Below are 18,930 nucleotides of genomic sequence, written 5' to 3'. Positions count from 1 at the left end.
AATCCCGTCTCTACGAAAAATACAAAATTAGCCAGGTGTGGTGGTGTGTGACTGTAGTCCCAACTACTCGGGAGGCTGAAGCAGGAGAATGGCTTGAGCAGTGAGCCGAGATCATGCCACTGCACTGCAGCCCAGGCAACAAGAGTGAAATTCCGTCTAATGGAAAAAAAAAAAAGAAAATAAAGGAAGTTTAATCGGCTTATGGCTCTGCAGCCTGTGCAGGAAGGAGGTGGGGTGCTGGCGGAGCCTCTGGGAGCTTTCAATCATGACAAAGGGGAAGGGGGAGTAGGCACATCACACGGCAGAAGCACGAGCAAGCAAAGTGGGGAGGAGGCGCCACACACTAAACAACCAGATGTCATGTGAACTCAGAGCAAGAACTCCCTCATCATCAAGGGCATGGCCCAAGCCATTCATGAGGGATCCGCCCCAGGACCCAAACACCTCCCACCAGGCCCCACCTCCAACACTGGGAATCACCTTTCAACGTGAGATTTGCAGGGGACAAATATCCAAACTCTATCACCCATTTTCCAAGTAAGGTCCCACTCACAGGCTCTGGAGAGTAGGGTGTAAACAGATTTTTTGGGGTGCCATTCAGTCCATGACACCCCCAGTTCAGTGCCTCATCTGACAGGACTCATCCCTATCTATATCATCACACAAACTCGTAACTCCTGATCTTTCCCGACCTCCCACCTGCGAATCCCCTCATGGCTCTGCATAGCCCCTTGTCCGACTTTGTTGCCCAGCCTTCCCTGACCCCAGAAAGCTGTCCTGGGGCCTCTGGAGCTCATGGTCCACTAACAGCAAGAGCCCCGAGTCCTTAGCTTCCTTCCTGGACATCCACTTTGTCCTCTGGATGGGCCCTAAGGGTCTTGCCTAACCGGCGCCCTCTCGAGGAGTGGCTGTTTTTCTTTCCTCACCCCTTGCAGCCTTGGACAGATAAAGACGGCTGAGGGGACCGTTTGGCACGAGCTCTGGCTGAGGTTGGCCTCACTTCAGGTAAGAAGCCTGTGGGAGGCAGAATCACAAACCCTGTGAACTCAGTGATTGGAATCTTATTTGGAAAAAGTGTCTGCGCAGATATGATTAGCTGAAGGATCTGGAGATAAGACCATCTGGATTAGAAGGAAAGAAGCCACAAACACGGAGGAGAAGGCCACGTGGATTCACAGAGAATAGAGTGGTGCCGCCACAAGCCAGGGGACACCTGGGTCCCCCAGGAACTGGGAGAGGCAGGAAGGAGCCTCCCCCAGAGCTTCCAGAGGAGGGAACATAGTCCTGCAGACACCTTGATCTCCGGCTTCTGGCTTCCACAGCTGCAAGAGAGCACATTTCTGTTGTGTTACTTTGTTACCACAGCCACAGGAAAGGGGGGAAGGGAGGACTGCAAATCGAAACAAATACATCTTCACTTTGATACTTTTGTACAGATACCCCATAGGAAAGTAACACATTCAGGGCCGGGTAAATGCATGATGATTGACTAACTCATGCCTCCTTCCTCTCTCCCAATACTTGACCTCTACCCTCCCTCCCTCCCTTCCTCAGACACTTGCTCCTGGTCCCCAGATCCTGTCAGCATATTGTCATGGATAGAGTGGACCTGTGTGACATGTGAGGGACAGTGAGATCAAGGTCCCTAGAGACAGACCAGGGACAGAGCCAGAGAGCTGAAGTGTCCTGGGGGAGTAGTAAAAGCATAATGTTGCTCTTTGGTGCAGGTGGAAACTTCTAGAATTCTCTGTGTATGAGAATGGAACTGCAAATCATTTGCCAGTGGCTTTCCTGCTTTGCTCCAGCGAGAGGGTCACAGTGGGACCAGTGGCTGTGAGTGGAGTCCCCATGGGTTTGCAGGACAGGAGCCTTCACCCGCCCGAGCCAGGTGGCCAGCTGCTCATCACAGGAGGGGCTGAGGGGCTGCCCAGGAGACAGACTTGGACCAAGGTGTCTCCATCAGCTCCCACCGTGGGTGCTGTGCACCCTCACACCCAGGATCCACCATCTCCAACTATCGCAGCAGAGCCGTTTTTCAGAGGTGACCTCGCTGGCCTCGTTGAAGAACTTTGAGGGTATACCTGGCGCTGGCCCCCTCTTGCACTGCCTCCTCGCTGTCAGGAGGAGTCCCTGGGCTATCAGGAGTCCCAGGACAGCTCCGCCACCCTTGCTGTGGCTGTCCTGCTGACGCCCCGAGCTTCTTAGCTCCTTGCATTCACTTTGCCCTTCTGAGAGCTTCCTGGCTGTGTGATGTTGCCCGCTCCTTCCAGCTGCCCTGCCTTCCAACTTTCTTTGCTGGCGAGTCTCACAGCTCTTCCCTGAGAAACCCCCTTCTCCCCATAAGATTTTTTCCTCAGTGGCATGACTGCATGTGGTAGTTTTTAAAAATAATGGATCGATTCAGACATAATTCACATACCATAAAATGCTCCCATTTAAATTGTACAATTCAATGGCCTTTAATATATTCACAGAATTGTGCAACCATCGCCACTATCAAATTCCAGAACACCCTTATCACCCTGTGTCCATCAGCAGTCACTCCCTGTGCCCCCTCCCTGGTCCTGGCACCCACTCATCTGGTTTCAGTCTTCTGCATGTCTATTGCTGGGGTGGATTTTCCAGCCCTCATGCCCGACTGGCAGCACTTCTCCTTAGGTCCGACTTGGTCACACCCAAGACCCTGCGTATGCTCAGAGCTTGCACACATTTACTCTGTTGAGCTCCTGTTTACTCGAATCTCTGAAAAAGAAAATAACACCAGTTATTCACCAAATAGATTCACCAAAAAGTTATAATCTGATCAGGTGCGGGGACTCACACCTTTAATCCCAGCACTTTGGGAGGCTGAGGCGGGCAAATCACCTGAGGTCAGGAGTTCAAGACCAGCCTGACCAACATGGTGAAACCCCGTCTCTACTAAAAATACGAAAACTAGCCAGGCGTGGTGGTGCACGCCTGGCCTGTAGTCCCAGCTACTGAGGAGGCTGAGGCAGGAGAATCGCTTGAATCTGGAAGGCGGAGGTTGCAGTGAGCTGAGATCGTACCACTGCACTCCAGCCTGGGTGACAGTGTGAGACTCTTTCTCAAAATAATAATAATAAAGATGAAGGGTGAATAGGCAGTGGGGAACGGGGAGGCAGAACAGAGATGGAGGCTGTGAATCTTGCTGATGGTGAGAGGGAGCTGGCCTGGAGCACTGTGGAGAGGGGGAGAGGTGACTGTGGCATGAAGTCCCCAGGCCCAGGACAAGTGGTGGGCCTGGACTTTGATGAGGCTGCCAGGATGAAGACCAGGGCAGGGCAGGTCCTTTGGAAATTGTCCCTGCATTTTGTTTTGTTTTGTTTTTGAGAGGAAGTTTCAGTCTTGTTGTCCAGGCTGGAGTGCAATGGCACGATCTCAGCTGCCCACCGAAACCTCTGCCTCCCAAATTCCAGAGATTCTCCTGCCTCAGCCTCCCGAGTAGCTGGCATTAGAGGCATGTGCCACCATGCCTGGCTAATTAAGTATTTTTAGTAGAGTTGGGGTTTCTCCATCACAATGACCCATGTGATGTTCCGAAGGAAGGTGATGGGAATGGAGGGGCTGATGAAGGACAGAAGAGGTTTGACAACTCCCAGTGATATGACATAATCTCTACATTGAGGACCATCACCTACAAAAATGAAGGTCAGGCTGGTCTCGAACTCCTGACCTCAGGTGATCTGCCTGCCTCGGCCTCCCAAAGTGCTGTGATTACAGGCATGAAGCACCATGCCTGGCCCTGCCTGTGCACAGCCTCTCCTCTGTACCCGAAATGCCTCTTCCCTCTTTCTCTGCTTCACCCTCGGAGGGAGTTTAAGCCTGAGTGCTGTTCTTTGCAATGAGTCACTCCCTCTTTTCCATAATAGTGCTACTGTGAGGGGGAGGGTGTGATCTCATCAGTGTAGGGGCACATGATGACGATTAGCTAAGGAAGAAATGGCAAATATTACAGAGTCTGGCTTCTGATGGTGACTGTTCCCTGCCTTGATGGTACCTCTTCTTTGGGCTGAGCCTGGGGTTGAGAACCAGGCTTCAGCCCTCAAGGAGTTCACCGTTTGAGCCAGGGCCGATGAGATGGGGCATGCCACGTTTGGTACCATTGGGACAGCCTTGAAAGTGGGAGCGGAGGTGCTGCCTAAAGGTTGGCTGGCTCCAGTTGGTGGCTAGTGAATTATTCATTTATCAACCACTGCGCTGAGGTGCCTGCCAGGAGTGTGCCCTGTAACCCAGGGCTTTAAAAATTCATGTGTTCATTGAGTCATTCTCTTGGCTCACAGTCCCAGGTGACTTTTACTTGCTTAGCCTGGACTCTTCTCAGTACATGAGACTCAGAGGAGAAGGAGGAGTTTGGGCTGCACCTAGAGGACAGGCAGGCCACCAGGCCAGGGGCCAGAGGGAAGCACTGTATGATTTGGGGTGCTTGCATATGTGCGTGTGTACATGTGCATGTATGTATGTGAGGGGAATGCATGATGCACATGTGTGCATGTGCATGGGTGTGTTTGTGTGTAGTGTGCACAGATGTGGTGGTAGGGGGAAGCTGAGAGGCAGCAGGGAACGTGGATTTGAGCCTTCTGGATCTAGCTGTGGCTGGTCCTTGGGCTGGGGAGAGGGTGGGGCTGCTCACAGCTTGGGGACAAACACAGTGCTCAAGGCATGGCAGATGTTAGCAGCAGGACCCTGCGTCTGTCCACACACACACACATATGCACACACATGGACACACCCGTGCACTTACAGACAAGAGCAAGCTGGGTGATGGAAGTGGAGCAGTAATTCCTTCATGAGGCAGAATATGTGCAGAGACTTGCAGCTGGGAGACCATGACCTTTGAGGGATCTGCCGAAGGCCTCTGCCATGAGTGGCAAAGTGGTGAGATCCGAGGCTGGTCAGTTGATAAAGTGACTCTGCAAGGGTCAGCATGTGAGGCCGAGACCTCACATTTTCTCCTGAATATGAAGGGACTCTGGAGGGTGTTAGGCAGGGCAGGCCCTGTTCAGCCTTGCCTTTTAGAAAGCTTGCTCTGGCGGTTGGTATTGTGGGCTGAATGGCAGCCACCAAAAGGTGTGTCCATATCCTAATCCCTGTGACTGTGACCTTATTTAGCAAAAGGGCCTTTGCAAGATGCAATTAAGATAAGGATGTCGAGATGAGCTCCTCCTGGATTATCTAGGTGAGCCTTAATCCAGTGACAAGTGTGCTTATAAGAGACAGAAGACAGGGAGAAGGCCATGTGGAGGCTGAGACTGCAGTGATGAAGCTGCGAGCCCAGTCATTCTAATACATTCAGATCATTCCTACAGTGCAACCCCACAGCTGGCAATATAGAGAGAAAAAAGTCACTGCTCCTTACTCAGCACCCCCTGCTTCCACCTGTCTGGATTCTGAGGCCAGACACCTGAAATGGAGCTACAGAAGCTGGAAGAGCAAGCAAAGCCCTGCTGTCACCTTCATTTCAGGTGTCTGGCCTCAGAATCCAGACAGGATATATTTCTGCTGTTTTTAACCACCCAATTTGAGGTCATTTGTTACAGTAGCCCCAGGAAACTAACCCAGCTGGGATGGAGAGAGGACTTGGGGCGTGTGGTGGAAGCAGTGGGTGCTGAGGAAGGAGCAGTGACTTTTTTCTCTCTATATTGCCAGCTGTGGGGTTGCACTGTAGGAATGATCTGAATGTATTAGAATGACTCAAGTGATTGTCACTAGCTTGGGAGTCCCTTTGGGGTTCCATGTCCCTAAAGCCTGATGCACCATTTCCTGCTTGTGGAAGACATGAATGAAAAATGGGCTGGTAAATACATGAGTTTGATATTCAACATTCATTCCACAAACATTTGTTAGGCTCCTACTGTGCGTCGGGCTGGAAAGGCAAGCAGAAGCTAGATTCCCAACCAACCCCGGGAGGCTGGACGATCCAGAGACAGACACCGTTTACGCGTCCATTCGAAAAGGCCGTCTTGGAATTTTGTGCACAGCATTTCCTTGAGGTGTCTGTGGATCGGGGTTCGGAAACACTAGCAGATTTTCCGGTGGCCGCTGCCTACTCAGGCCTCAGACACCGGCGCCTCCACGTGAACTCCTGCAGGCGTCCCCATTGCCCAGGGCTTGGCAGGCGCTGCCGACTGTCCCTGGCCAAAGGCACGCTTCACCAAAGACATCTGATCGCGGGGATTTGCGGCTCGGGTGACTGGAGGTGCCCTCCCGCGGGACTCAGACCAGCTCCACAGGGTCCCGCTCCTGGGGGAGGAGCCTGCGCTTCCCAGGGGCGGGGCTAGAGGCATCCAGGGGCCGGTGGACCCTCGCTGGCCGCTCGGCGGTGTTGGCCTCTGCGCCTGCGCCGGCGCCTGCGCACCCGGCACGGCAGCCTTTGTGGCGCAGGCGCGCGCTCACCCTAGGGTGCGGGCCCTGAGGGGCGGGGCTGGGGAGCGGCGGGGCGGGGCGGGACGTGGCGGGGTGGTGCGGCGGCGCTCGCCGCGAGTACCCCCCGCCCCCGCTCTGCCGGCCTCTGCGCGCCGGGGCCGCTTTTCCTTCCGCTGGCGCCGCGGGGCCACATGGAAGGCCCGGAGGGCGGCGGACGGGGACCAGTAGCGCGGGGGCCCGATGGACGGCCAGCGCCCGAAGCCAGAGTGCACTTCCGAGTGGCGAGGTTCATCATGGAGGCAGGTAACCGCTGCCGGGGGCGCGCTGGGGGAGGCGGGGGAAGGCGGCGCCAGGGCCCCTTCGCCGAGCGGGCGCGGATGGCCAGGCCTGCCTGCCGGAATGCTCACCGAAGCGGAGGCCGGGAGGCCGGGAGGACCTTGCGCCGCGCCCGGTGTGCTGGGCCGCGAGCCGCAAGGTGTCCCCATTGCACGGACCGGTGTGCAGGCCCTAGGAGAGTACGTGGCCGGGTCGGGTCTCCAGCGACGCGGGGACCGGCCCGGGCGCCCGCAGCTCTGCGATTTCCGCCACGCCTTCTGCCGCACCCGCGGCCCTGCATTCCGGGAGACTTTATGGCGCTCGGTCGCGAGTAGCCGTTTGGAGCACGCTGTCCGGGAGTTCCTGTCACTCGGAGTACCTAGGCTGCCTGTTCAGCACCCTGCTGGGGCATCTGCGATAGTGTCTGGCGCCGCGCTTCCCAGGCAAGGTGATTAAGCCAGGATCTCTGTAGAAACATTGTTTCCATCATTCAATCAACAGTATTTTTATTTATTTATTTTTTTTTAAGACAAAGTCCTGCTCTGGAGGCTAGGCTGGAGTGCAGTGGCGCGATCTTGGCCAACTGCAGCCTCTACCTCACGAGTTCAAGCATTACTCCTGCCTCAGCCCCTTGACTAGCTGGGACTACAGGCTTGTGCCACCATGCCGGGCTAATGTTTGTATTTTTAGTAGAGATGGTTTCACCATGTTGGCCACGATGGTCTTGAACTCCTGACCTCAGGTAATCCACCCTCTTGGCCTCCCAAAGTGCTGGGATTACAGGCTTGAGCCATGTCGCCTGGCCCATCAATAGTATCTTGATAGGAGATACTGTTGGTTGGCAGACGATTATTTCCTACCTTTCCTGCCTTTTGTGCACTGTCGGGGAAGAAGGGTTGTACAGATGCGCTTTCCAGTTAATGTGGGCAGAGAGTGGGGGTAATGCTGCAGAACTGTTCATCCCAGTAATATATAAATGTACTGTGATTTGCAAGAAGACTTGCAAAGTGTGTTAGGGAAGGATGGCAGTGATGCCTCATCTGCTACCATCATCTGCTCGGAGGCTCCATGTAAACTGGGGTTTGCTCTGTAAAAACAAGGCTTGGAAGGTCATGTCAGTAACAGCAACTTCTCTGGCATATCCTGGAATGAGGGATCCCAGATAGGAGTTACCAATACACAACAAGTTTACACCTTCTGAGAGACTTCTTTATAAAATGTATTGCACAAACCTTTGTTCTTTTGTAGGAGACTAAATGCTCATCTCCCAAAGATGTCCCTTTCCTAATCTCTGGAACCTGTTAATATCATGTTATATAGCAAAAGAAACTTTGAAGATGTGGTTAGACTTTGAGGTGGGAGATTATCCTAGATGATCTGGGTGGGCCTGGCGTAACCACCTCCATCCTTACAAGAGAAAGGCAGGACTCACAAAGAAGGCCACGTGAGGACAGAAGCAGAGTTAGGGGTCAGCAACCAAGGAATGCGGCCCTCCTCTAGAAACTAGAAAAGTCAAGGAAGCAGATACTCCCGTGGAGCCTCCGAGCCAGTCCTGTTGGGACGTAGATCTTAGCCCTCTAGGCTTGTGCTGGACTTCTGACCTGCAGGATCAGAAGAGTATAAATGTGTGTGGTTGAGGTGGCTGAATTTGTGGTGATGTGTTGCAGTAGCCCTAGAGAGCTAACACCTTCTTAGGCAGAAGATGCTGACTGCCCTTCCATGGGCGATTGCAGGTTGTTCTCCACCTTCTTTCAATCTAGTGGATGTCATTTAACCTTCTCTTGTGAACCCTGGTTGTTGGGAACTTGTTTTGGTTTTATGCACCGGGGCAGTGGTTTTCTTAGGAGCTGTTCAGGGATGTACCGGGGATGCGCTTTTAAGCCCTGGGTGAATCCACTGAGTTGTGCTCTGGTGTTTGAGTTTTGTTCACCTTAAAAATTGTGTTCTTTCTTTTTTGTTGTAGAGACAGGGTCTCACACTGTTGCCTAGGCTGGTCTCGAATTCCTGGGCTCAAGCCTCCCCAAGTGCTGGGATTACAGGCGTAAGCCAGCACCCTGGCCCACTTTTTAATGTGTTGGTGTCCTTCCCTGGTACCTGGCCGTGGCCGTAAACGTTGCCTTTTCTCTGAAATGCAGGTGATTACTCTTGGCAGTCACCCTGCTTGCTTTGCTCGCCTCTTCTAACCTGTGGGCTAGGACACCGGTGCTCAGCATAACCTTTCACTGTGACTTTGGAACTTGTGGCACCCATGAGACCGTTTCCCTTCTGTCATCGTAGCTGTGGGATGGGCGACCTCCAGCTGACTGCTTGCTAAGATGAACGCAGACACACAACAGCTTATGGTCCTTTCCCAGGATTTTGCAGAAGCTGCCTTGCCAGTTGCTAACTGAGCAGTACTGGGAACGCTTGTTTCTCAGAGTGTGGTCCACAGACCCCTGACATGGGCATGACCTGGGGCTTGTCAGAAGTGCAGAATCGAGCTGCAGGCCTACAGAAGAGGGATCTGCATTTGAACACCATCCCCAGGGGCTTTGGTTGCCCATTAGAGTCTGAGAACCCGGTGAGAGGCCCAGCAGGAGCCACCAGCTCTGGTGGCAGCTCTTAGACTTGTCCAAGCAGGGCTGTGCCCGCTAGGGCCCATTCCAGCCACCTCACCAGAGCAGTGAGCCAGCACTGGATTGAAGTCCTCTGTCGCCTGCTCTCTCTGCAGGTGTCAAGCTGGGGATGCGGTCCATTCCCATTGCCACTGCTTGCACCATTTACCATAAGTTCTTCTGCGAGACCAGCCTGGACGCCTATGACCCTTACTTGATCGCCATGTCTTCCATTTACTTGGCTGGCAAAGTGGAAGAACAGCATCTGCGGACTCGTGATATCATCAATGTGTCCAACAGGTAATGGCTTTCAGTCCGAGGCATTTGGGTAGGCCTCCTGGTGTCTACCTGTGGGGGAAGGGCAAGGAAGGCTCCCATGGGGCCCTGCCCAGCAGGTTCCAGCGATGGAGCTTGGAAGTACCTGGATGGCCTTGAACCAGAAACACCAGCAGCAAACATGGGAAGGAGCCTGATGTCAGAGGCCAGTGAGGTTTGTGAGAGAGAAGCTGGGCCAGATTTGGGGGATTCTGGAAAGCTGGATGGAGTCTAGAGGCAGGGCTTGAGCAGAGGGAGCTTGGAGAGGCGTGTCAAAGAAGATTCTGCTGAAGTCTTAGAGCTTGCCTGCAGTGGGAGGGTGTGGACCCAGCCAGGTGTGCGGTGCCAGTTGCTCAGGAGCCTCACTCTGCTGGGGGCATGGGCGTGGCACAGCTGGACCAAGCAGGTGTGTTCCTGCTGGGGCAGGATGCAGGGTCTTCACCAAGGCCCAGGAGTCCAGTAGCAAGCTATGTGATCTGTGGAAAGTCACTGACTGTCCGTGCGTCATGAATCTTTCCAGGAACTCTTATTGTTAGGAAAGAAAATGATTCTGTTCTACTTCTTTGTCAAGAAACAGGTAACGGAAAAAGCACTCCCTACCTCCTGAGCATGGCAGGTCCACAATGCCCACGAGCGATGGAGGCAAAGACAGGTGGAGAGCCACCGGAGGCCGCCTGTCATTACCAGGCCTCAGCAGGGAGGAGCAGGGGAGGGACGTCCTGTGGAGCTCTAGTTAGACATGGACATGGGCTGGGCTCCTGCAGGAAATCAGAAATGAGTGAGCCGCTGAGGGGATGAGTCATTGGCAGAGAGTTTTGATGGCTTGAATGGGAATCCTGTTCACAACCCTCTCAGGGAATCTTGCGTAGGTAGGAAGGTAGTGGACGTTTACAGTATAAGCATGACAGAAAGATCTGGAAGGAAGGAAAGACAGTCTGGTTAATATAAAAGTGAGAAATGTCCACTTTTTGGAGTATGTCATTCTCATGAGATGCTTAAATACATTCCTTGGATGGCCGGGCGCGGTGGCTCATGCCTGTAATCCCAGCACTTTGGGAGGCCGAGGCGGGTGGATCGCTTGGGCCCAGGAGTGCAAGACCAGCCTGGTCAACATGGTGAAACCTCGTCTCTACCAAAACTATAAAAATTAGCCGGGCGTGGTGGCGCACGCCTGTGGTTCCAGCTACTTGGGAGGCTGAGACAGGAGGATTGGTTGAGCCCAGGAGGTCAACGCTTCAGTGAGCTGTGACTACACCACTGTACTCCAGCCTGAAAGACAGAGCGAGACCCTGTCTCAAAAAATAAAAATAAAAAATAAACGTTCCTTAAGCCCAGAGTGAGAGCCCTGGGCATTGCCACCTCAGGTGATGAAGACTGCCTAGCGCCAGGCTGACTACAACAGGAGGCACAACCGACTTGGCATGCTCAGTCTTCCGGCTCCTCTGGAGCCGTCACCAACAGCCAGTGTTTGCACTTGACGTTTTGCTGAATGATAGCGGACAGCCCATCCGGCTGAAACTAGGAGCCGGCTTCTTTCCTCTGTTGGTTACTGTTTTCATTCTGTACATTAGACATGGAGATGAAGATGATTGTATAAAAACACGAAATGGCCCTATACTAATCTACTGCACATGGACAATGTAGTTTGCACCTGGACATCGCACGACTTAAGCAGTTTGAGCCATCCCGTTCTCAGGGACAACTGCCCTGGCTGCTGAGGCCTTGCCGTTTCTCTGCGCAGGTACTTTAACCCAAGCGGTGAGCCCCTGGAGTTGGACTCCCGCTTCTGGGAGCTCCGAGACAGCGTTGTGCAGTGCGAGCTTCTCATGCTGAGAGTCCTGCGCTTCCAGGTCTCCTTCCAGCACCCACACAAGGTACATGCTGGGGAATCGGTGCCTGTTCGGAGAGGCTCGAGCTGTGGTCTTTGTTCTTTATCACGAACGTGCACCCCACCTCATACAAGAGCACAGCACAGAAGGAGAGCAGGGCTGCGGCTGGGAACCGGGTCTTCCGGCTCTGTGCTTCCTGGCTGGGTTGGCTGGCCTCTCCCATCCCACTCCTGTGGGTTTTCTCAGCCAGTTCCCATTTCACCTTCTGCCTGCTCACCTGTGGCGGGGTCCGTGCGGCCCGCTGAAGCTGTGACCGCTCCTGTGGCCCATATAGATGGTGTGCACGCTGGGCCTCAGGGAAGCAGGCTGGTTTCGTGACTGGCCAGAGTCCCCGTCCCTATGAGATGCTGTGATGCCTCGGAGCACACATCCAGCTCAGCTGTGCTTAGGAAGCCATGGGGAAAGCCAGATCGCTTTTAACTTCTAGAAATGTGTGAGTCTCAACAGAAGAACCATTTCAAACAGCAGCAAAAGGGAACAGTGGAACTCTTAGGCGCACTAGCACTCAATGCTCTGGGCACTGCAGCCCCACATGCAGGCAGCTCAGAAGGATGGCCGGAGAGAGAGATGGAGGAGTTGAGGTTTGGGGCTCTGGGCTAGGAGTTGCATTCTTTTTCATCAAAACTCGACTGAGATCATTGTAGATTCCCACGCAGTTGTGACATGTACCCTTGGCCCAGTCTTCCCCAGGGGGAACACAGCCAGGATGTCAGCACCGACACAGTCCACTGGCATCCCCACTTCTACTTGTACTCCTGCGTCTATTTTTTTCTGTTCCATTTTATCACGACTCTGCTCACGGACCCACCACCACAGCCAAGGTGAGAGACAGTTCCTCCCACATGGGTTCTTCCTGTCGCCTTTCTAATCTTGCCTCCAGCCTTCCACACTCCCGCCTTAGTCCCTGGAAAGCCCTGGTCCGGGATTTCTGCACAGTTGTGTCTTAGTGGGCAGAATGCTTGGTCAGCATCCTGGGGGAAGGTGGAGATGCGCTGGTGGCTGCAGGTTGGAGTTGTCAAGGCGACAAGGCTTAGGACAGAACAGCACTCAGATCTCGGGGGCTGTGTGATCTGTGCCTGGGTCAGGAACTGATGGCTTGGTGTGGCTGAGAGCCTGCCAGCCCCTTCCCCTCCTTCCAGTCAGGGCTAGGGTGGAAAGTAACGGATGCATCCCTCCTGTGCGGCGTGCTGCGGTTGCACACACATGTATGTTCCAGTCTGTCCAGAGAGCTGGCAGTAGCTTTCTTAGTGCGTGAGGTTCTGGGAGAACATCTGTACTCTGAGAGCAGGAGCTGGCAGCTGGGCTGGGAGGTCATCTGGGTGTTGTGGCCAAGGACAGCAGGTGCCCTTGACAGCAGGCCAGATGCATGGGAAGCAGCACCCTCTGTCCTGCCCATGAGGAGGGTACTCTGGAGCACCATGCCCCGCGGGATTTCACGGTGGCCAGAGCGGGCCCTGTGGTGGAGAGGGATGGCGGTGGGGTCGGCCCTGGTAGATTTCCCTAGAGCTGGGCCTGGATGATGAGAGTAGGCAGGTGCTTGGGGTGAGCGATTGCAGGCAGCAGGCTCCGATTGCAGGCAGAGGGCTCTGCAAATGCAAGTGCGAAGGCCCTAGACGGAGTACACTGGAAGGTGGGGTCGGAGGGGCGGGAGATGGGGCCAGCAGGAGGCCTTCGGGCTTCTTCCTGCGTGACATGGAAGTTGCTAGAGGGTTGGAGCAGGTGCTGATGTGATTGTGTCAGAGTGGAGAGAGCAACTGATGGGTGGAGGGTTCTCAGCGCAGTAGCGAGCCTGAAGGCTGACGCACGTGTCTTTGCAGTACCTGCTCCACTACCTGGTTTCCCTCAAGAACTGGCTGAACCGCCACAGCTGGCAGCGGACTCCTGTCGCCGTCACTGCCTGGGCCCTGCTGCGGGACAGCTACCACGGGGGGCTGTGCCTCCGCTTCCAGGCCCAGCACATAGCCGTGGCAGTGCTCTACCTGGCCCTGCAGGTCTATGGAGTCGAGGTACCTGCTGAGGTCGAGGCTGAGAAGCCATGGTGGCAGGTGAGGTGGCTGCTTGGTGCACTGGACGTGCCCCCTTTCCTTCTGGAAGTCTCTGTATTACAGTGTTCACCAAATTCTTTCTATCAATTATCCATGAAGAAAGATGTGGGCTGCTGGGGAGCGTGGAAGCTTGAAAGTACCGTGCTGCGATGGCCCAGGATGGCAGCTCCCCTGTCGGCACTGTTGCCGTTTAGGGCTCCCGGATGTCGAAAAGCAGCACTGGCCTCCACTGAGATATCGCTGGGTGCTGTTCTGCATAGAGGTGCCCCTGTCCTGACACTCTGTCTTCCCTGGCCCCTGTGCCTTGTGGAAGACCACAGCATTTGCTGATTTTGCATGTTGATTGTCTGATCCCATGCCCCCAGTGCATTGTGAGCGCCCGAGGCCAGGAATCTCGTCTGCCTCGTGCCACCACATCTCCCGCGCCTCCCTGGCACCATAGTAGGTGCTCATGTGCCTTTGAACCCAAGCACCCATGATCCTAGTCTCAGGCTGGAGACACCCTGTCCCTGTGACAGTGTGCAGGTGGTGCAGGGCCATCTGTGTGGACTGACAATATTGCTCCATGCTTGGGCTCAGGGACTTCCAGATTAACGTGGCTGCCTCGTGCTCTCGGTTGGACTCCGGTGGGGGCAGACACTCTGAGGACATGTGGTGGGTGCAGCCCTGGCCCTGGGCTGCCTGACTGCTCTGCATCGCTCTTCCTTTCTGCTCTGTCTTTTGCGCTTGCTCATGAACCTCACCTGGTGTGCCGGTAGCACCTGTGCCCCATGCTCAGCCCCTCCCAGAGGAGCTGTGGCCCTGCACAGCCAGGAAGCAGCTCCACCAGGAAGTTGTTTTATGGTGGCCCAGACTCACCCAGTAATTGTTCAGACTGGGAAGAAGTTACCCTTTTTGGGGTGGCGAGCTTGTGTTCACCCAGCTCTTATGAAAGGCTGCTAAACCTGATCTGACCTTTGCTTCGCAGCTCGGGGCTGTGCACCAGGAGCTTCCAGAGTCCAGGCACGTCCTGTGGGCTGGGGGTGTGAGGGCCTGATCCCTCATGATGAACGGGATCCTGGGAGGCCTCCCCCATGCAGGTGCTGCGAAGCTTGCAGCCTGGTTTTTGAAAGCCTTTCTTCCTGTGAGCTCTCGGCTGCCGCTTCTTGCAGCAACAACTTCTGTCACTTGCCTGCCCCACGTGGGCTCAGCATGGCAGCTTGATGTGCTTCCCTGGACACGAGCAGGGACTGTGGCGGGGTCAGAAATGCCACAGGTCATCACACAGTGTTGCTGAAACTTCCACGTCCAGAGCCATACTGGACCCTCCTTCTTCTTGCTCCTGAGCAGAGGGAGAACCTGCCTCTTTCCAGCCACTGCTGCTCTTTGTCTTACAAACAGATGGACCGTCTGTGCGGAGGAGGTTGACGTCCACAAAAAGGCCGAGTTAAGTCCCAAGAGGAGAGTGGTGTCTCTTCCTAGGACTTGGGGCTGTGTCCCTTCTGCTATCAGGTGCCCCAGCGTTGTCACCTTTTCTGAACTGTTATATTTAATTGTGACATATGCATCACATGAAACACGCCACGCTCACCATGTTTAAGTGTGTGTCCCGGGCATAAGCATGCTCCTGTGCTGTGCAGCCATCTCTGCCATCCAGCCGCAGAACCTGTTCGTCTTCCCCAGCTGAAGCTCTGGCCCCGTTCAGCCCAACTCCCCACCCCTCCGCCCCGGCACCCGCCCTTCTACTGCCCGTCCCCCAGGAGTTCACGGCTCTCCTGTGAGGCCCCTCGCAGGAGTGGAATCCTACAGTGCCGGCCTCTCTGTGACTGGCTCCTTTCACTGAGTCCCATGTCCTCGAGGGTCAGCCATGTGGGAGCCCATCTCAGAATGGCCTTCCTTTTCTTGGCCTGCATGGACCATATGATATTGACATACTCATCCATCGATGGACACAGGCTGCTTCCACCTTTTGGTCCTGCTTTTTTTTTTTTTTTTTTTTTTTTGAGCCAGAGTCTTAGTCTGTCGCCCAGGCTGGAGTGCAGTGGTGCCATCTCAGCTCACTACAGCATCTGCCTCCCTGGTTCAAGTGATTCTCCTGCCTCAGCCGCCCGAGTAACTGGGATTACAGGCACCTGCCACCACGCCTGACTAATTTTTTGTAGTTTCAGTAGAGACAGGGTTTCACCATGTTGGCCAGGCTGGTCTTGAACTCCTGACTTCCAGTGACCCACCTGCTTTGGCCTCCTAAAGTGCTGGGATTACAGGCATGAGCTACCATGCCTGGTCCCTGAATGCTTTTTAATGATTATTTCTGAGCTTGGGGTTTGCAGGAGCACACAAGTCACAGACCCCAGGAAGCAAGTGTGCATTTCTGAAGTATTTGTTTTCACTCAGAGCCCAGGGTGAGACAGCTATGCTTCCTGAGTCAGGACTCGGACGGTGTCCAGACCACCATCTTCTACCTGAGGTTGTAGGCCACGGAGGAGCCTAGGGTTTTTGGGGGGCATTCGTTGGGGGTGGATGTAGGTCCAGTTCTTGCCTTGACTTGGCCCAAGGCCTTGGCCTGTTGGTACCTTGGTTCCCCAGGCAGCAAGCCCTGGCAAAGGTGACTACAGATGCAGCATCTGACCAACGTCGTGCTGCTTTGCTTACTATTTCCCTTATCACTGGGGGTCCCCAAGAGCACCTGGGGCTCAGTGCTGTGCTGGGAGGGCTCAGAACTCAGAAAAGCTGTCACACTCCCAGTTTCAGTTTATTACAAGGAAAGGACACAGGTTACAGTCAGCGAAGGCTCAGGGCGCACAGGGCGGGGTCCAGGAGAGACACCAACTGTTTCTCCCAGCAAAGATACGGGACAGTGTGCACAGAGTCACAGCTGGGAAGCTCACCCCCGCTGTGGTGGCCAGGGTTTCTGCTGGGGTGGGTCATGTAGTCATGGAGTGCCTGTGTGGCCAACCCTGGTCACTTGGGCTGCGGCCACCAGAGGTTCAACAGGGACTCTGTGGCCCAGGGCCTTCACCATGATGTGCTTAGCACAGGCCGCCTGGCAGTCCAGTAAACCAAGACGCTCGCACCAGGCAGAATTTTCTAGGGGCCTAGATGTTGTCCTCCAGGAGCCGGGCAGAGGCCAGACCTGCCTTTGGAAGGTGCAGGGTATGGACCCCAGCCCATGGCATGGCCCTGGGTTTCAGCCCTCCTGCCATGGGCCCCGAGGATGATGTCCTTTGCCATCTTATGAATGCTCCTGCATGTGGTGGTTCAGGTGTCTGGTCCTGGTGTAGAGCGGGTCCATGTGCTCCCCAGGGGCTGGGGCGTGGGATCCAGGTACTTAGCTTGCCTGTGGCTGCACAGGGACCACCGTCCTCTCTTGCCAGTGTCCCCAGAGACCCTGGACCTGAGGGAGTCCCAGGCAGAAGGCAGGAGCCTGTGCTCTGGGCCCAGCTGTGTTACCAATTCCCTGCACAACCTTGGACAGGTCTCCTCCTGTCTGGGTCAGAGGATCACCAAGGCCTGTTCCATCTGGAATGTTCTCGGCTTTGTAAAGTGTTTGATTGGCCTTAACAGGCTGGAACTGAACTGGCTTTGCAGAAGAGCTACCATCTTCCTGGATAGCCAAGTCCCTGTACCCCTCCCCTGCCCATGAAATGTGATTCTGTGCTTAGTGACCGGTGCCTTGTTTAACACAGGGAGTCTAACTGGAACCTGTTTTCCTTCTTCTTTCTAGGTATTTAGTGACGACCTTACCAAGCCAATCATTGATAATATTGTGTCTGATCTCATTCAGATTTATACCATGGACACAGAGATCCCCTAAAGCCCTGGCCCAGGCCTGCCCAAAGAGAAGCCCAGGATGGTCAGATGCCTGGGGACACTGCCACCACGTCGCCATGATGGCTGGTCCCCAGAGGACCAGCTGGGAGGACTGGTTGTGCTGCTGGAGAAGGGCTGGTGAAGGCGATGACATGCTGCCACTTTGACAGTACATAGCAGTGGCGGTCCAGATGATGATGGGAGCCGCGCCTCCAGCGGGCAGGCCAGGAGCGCACTGTGTGCAGCTGACCCAAGGCAGCCACATCTGCTTTTGTGCTTTGAGAGGACTCTGACTACAATAGAGGCATGACGTCAATGAAAAGAAAATCATGAAATAGATGAGACTGAATCCCTAGGGATTTTTTTAAAACCAGATTTATAGTGAGAACGAATGTGCAACGAGGGTGAAATTTATTTTGTGTAATAAAATGTGATACTAATCAACAGATCCTTGGCTTTGCTCTGTTTCCGTTGGAGTGCTCTCAGGTAGAGTGGCCCAGCCTTCAGGCGGCAGGCCTAGGGTGACGGAGGATCACTTGCATTCAGAAAAGCGAGATCTGATCGAATGTAACTAAAAGTAATGCATTTTTAAATGTCAAGGCAGCTAGTCTGGATGGGGAGGCTGGAGAAACTCAGAGCTGTGGCCCCTGGCACCCCTCTGATTCCCTGCTCAAAAGCGGGTGGGTAAAAAATAGACCAGGAGGCGCACTCTGGGACCCCTCAGGCTAGACGTATGTTCAGCATGTGGTGTTGGGCCAGGGACTGGGTGTACACAGGGTGGACTCCGGTGCCTGCAGGTGTAGGGGCTAGGGTGATGCAGGTCAGGACAGAGGCCTGCTTGACTTTACAGAGTGACTGTGTTCAGTGTCCTCAGGGTAAAGAATCCGAGCAGATGTCACAGGCCTCCCTGGTGGGCAGGCTTCCCGTGCTGACCTGGCCTTCGATGTGGGTTTTCATGATTAACTTCTCTTTACTGTGGGCTCCTGCTTCACCTGTTGTAAGCTTTTTAGGACTAATCAGTCACAGAACCACATTTATTGAGCAGCCCTTGTGTGCCCCATCCTTGCCTAAGCTCTGGCAGCCAGGTGAAACTCCTTGCTTATGTGCAGGGAGAGATGTGTAGTGTGGTAGTGAAAAGGGCCCTGATGGCCATGGTGGCTCACATCTGTAATCCCAGCACTTTTTGGGAGGCCGACATGGGCGGACTGCTTGAGGTTAGAAGTTTGAGACCAGCCTGGACAACATGGTGACCCCCTGTCTCTACTAAAATACAAAAATTAGCCGCAAGTGGTGGTGGCTGCCTGCAATGCCAGCTACTTGGAGAGGTTGAGGCAGGAGAATCACTTGAACCTGGGAGGCGGAAGTTGCAATGAGCTGAGATTGCACCACTGTACTTCAGCCTTGGCCACACAGTGAAATCTGTGTTAAAAAAAAAAAAAAAGGCCCTGCTACCCAAAGCATTGTACAGATTTAATACAGTCCCTATCCAAATTACCATGACATTTTTCATAAATAGAAAAAACATCCTGAAGTTCACATGGAACCACAAATAGTCAAAGCCATCTGGAGGCATCACACTACCTGACTTCAAAATATACT

General features: G+C 54.3%; 1 protein-coding gene across 4 annotated transcripts; it reads left to right on the top strand.

Moving 5' to 3' along the window:
• Positions 1–6,458: 6,458 nt before the first annotated feature.
• On the top strand, positions 6,459–17,779 carry CCNQ (cyclin Q). Of its 4 annotated transcripts, none has more exons than XM_032265212.1 (5): positions 6,459–6,687; positions 9,410–9,593; positions 11,350–11,482; positions 13,315–13,542; positions 17,306–17,779. In XM_032265212.1, the coding sequence occupies exons 1-5, from the start codon at positions 6,576–6,578 to the stop codon at positions 17,333–17,335; spliced, it is 687 nt and encodes a 228-aa protein (XP_032121103.1). In that variant the 5' UTR covers positions 6,459–6,575; the 3' UTR covers positions 17,336–17,779. The 4 variants fall into 4 exon arrangements, with proteins under 4 accessions (XP_032121103.1, XP_032121102.1, XP_032121099.1 ...); XM_032265211.1 differs by having other exon boundaries at positions 17,246–17,779; XM_032265208.1 differs by lacking the exon at positions 6,459–6,687 and adding an exon at positions 6,715–7,147 and having other exon boundaries at positions 17,246–17,779.
• Positions 17,780–18,930: the final 1,151 nt, after the last annotated feature.

This window comes from Sapajus apella, unplaced genomic scaffold (assembly GCF_009761245.1).
Source record: "Sapajus apella isolate SASKATOON/1434 unplaced genomic scaffold, GSC_monkey_1.0 scaffold149, whole genome shotgun sequence".
NCBI lineage: Eukaryota > Metazoa > Chordata > Mammalia > Primates > Cebidae > Sapajus > Sapajus apella.
Note: the sequence above shows the minus strand (reverse complement) of the source record. Positions and strands in the feature narration are given on the sequence as shown.

Coding starts and splice junctions, on each gene's coding strand:
- CCNQ (XM_032265208.1), top strand. CDS start 6,784: ATGCTCACCGAAGCGGAGGCCGGGAGGCCGGGAGGACCTTGCGCCGCG. Junction 7,148..9,409: donor CGCCGCGCTTCCCAGGCAAG/GTGATTAAGCCA, acceptor CTCTCTCTGCAG/GTGTCAAGCTGGGGATGCGG. Junction 9,594..11,349: donor ATCATCAATGTGTCCAACAG/GTAATGGCTTTC, acceptor TTCTCTGCGCAG/GTACTTTAACCCAAGCGGTG.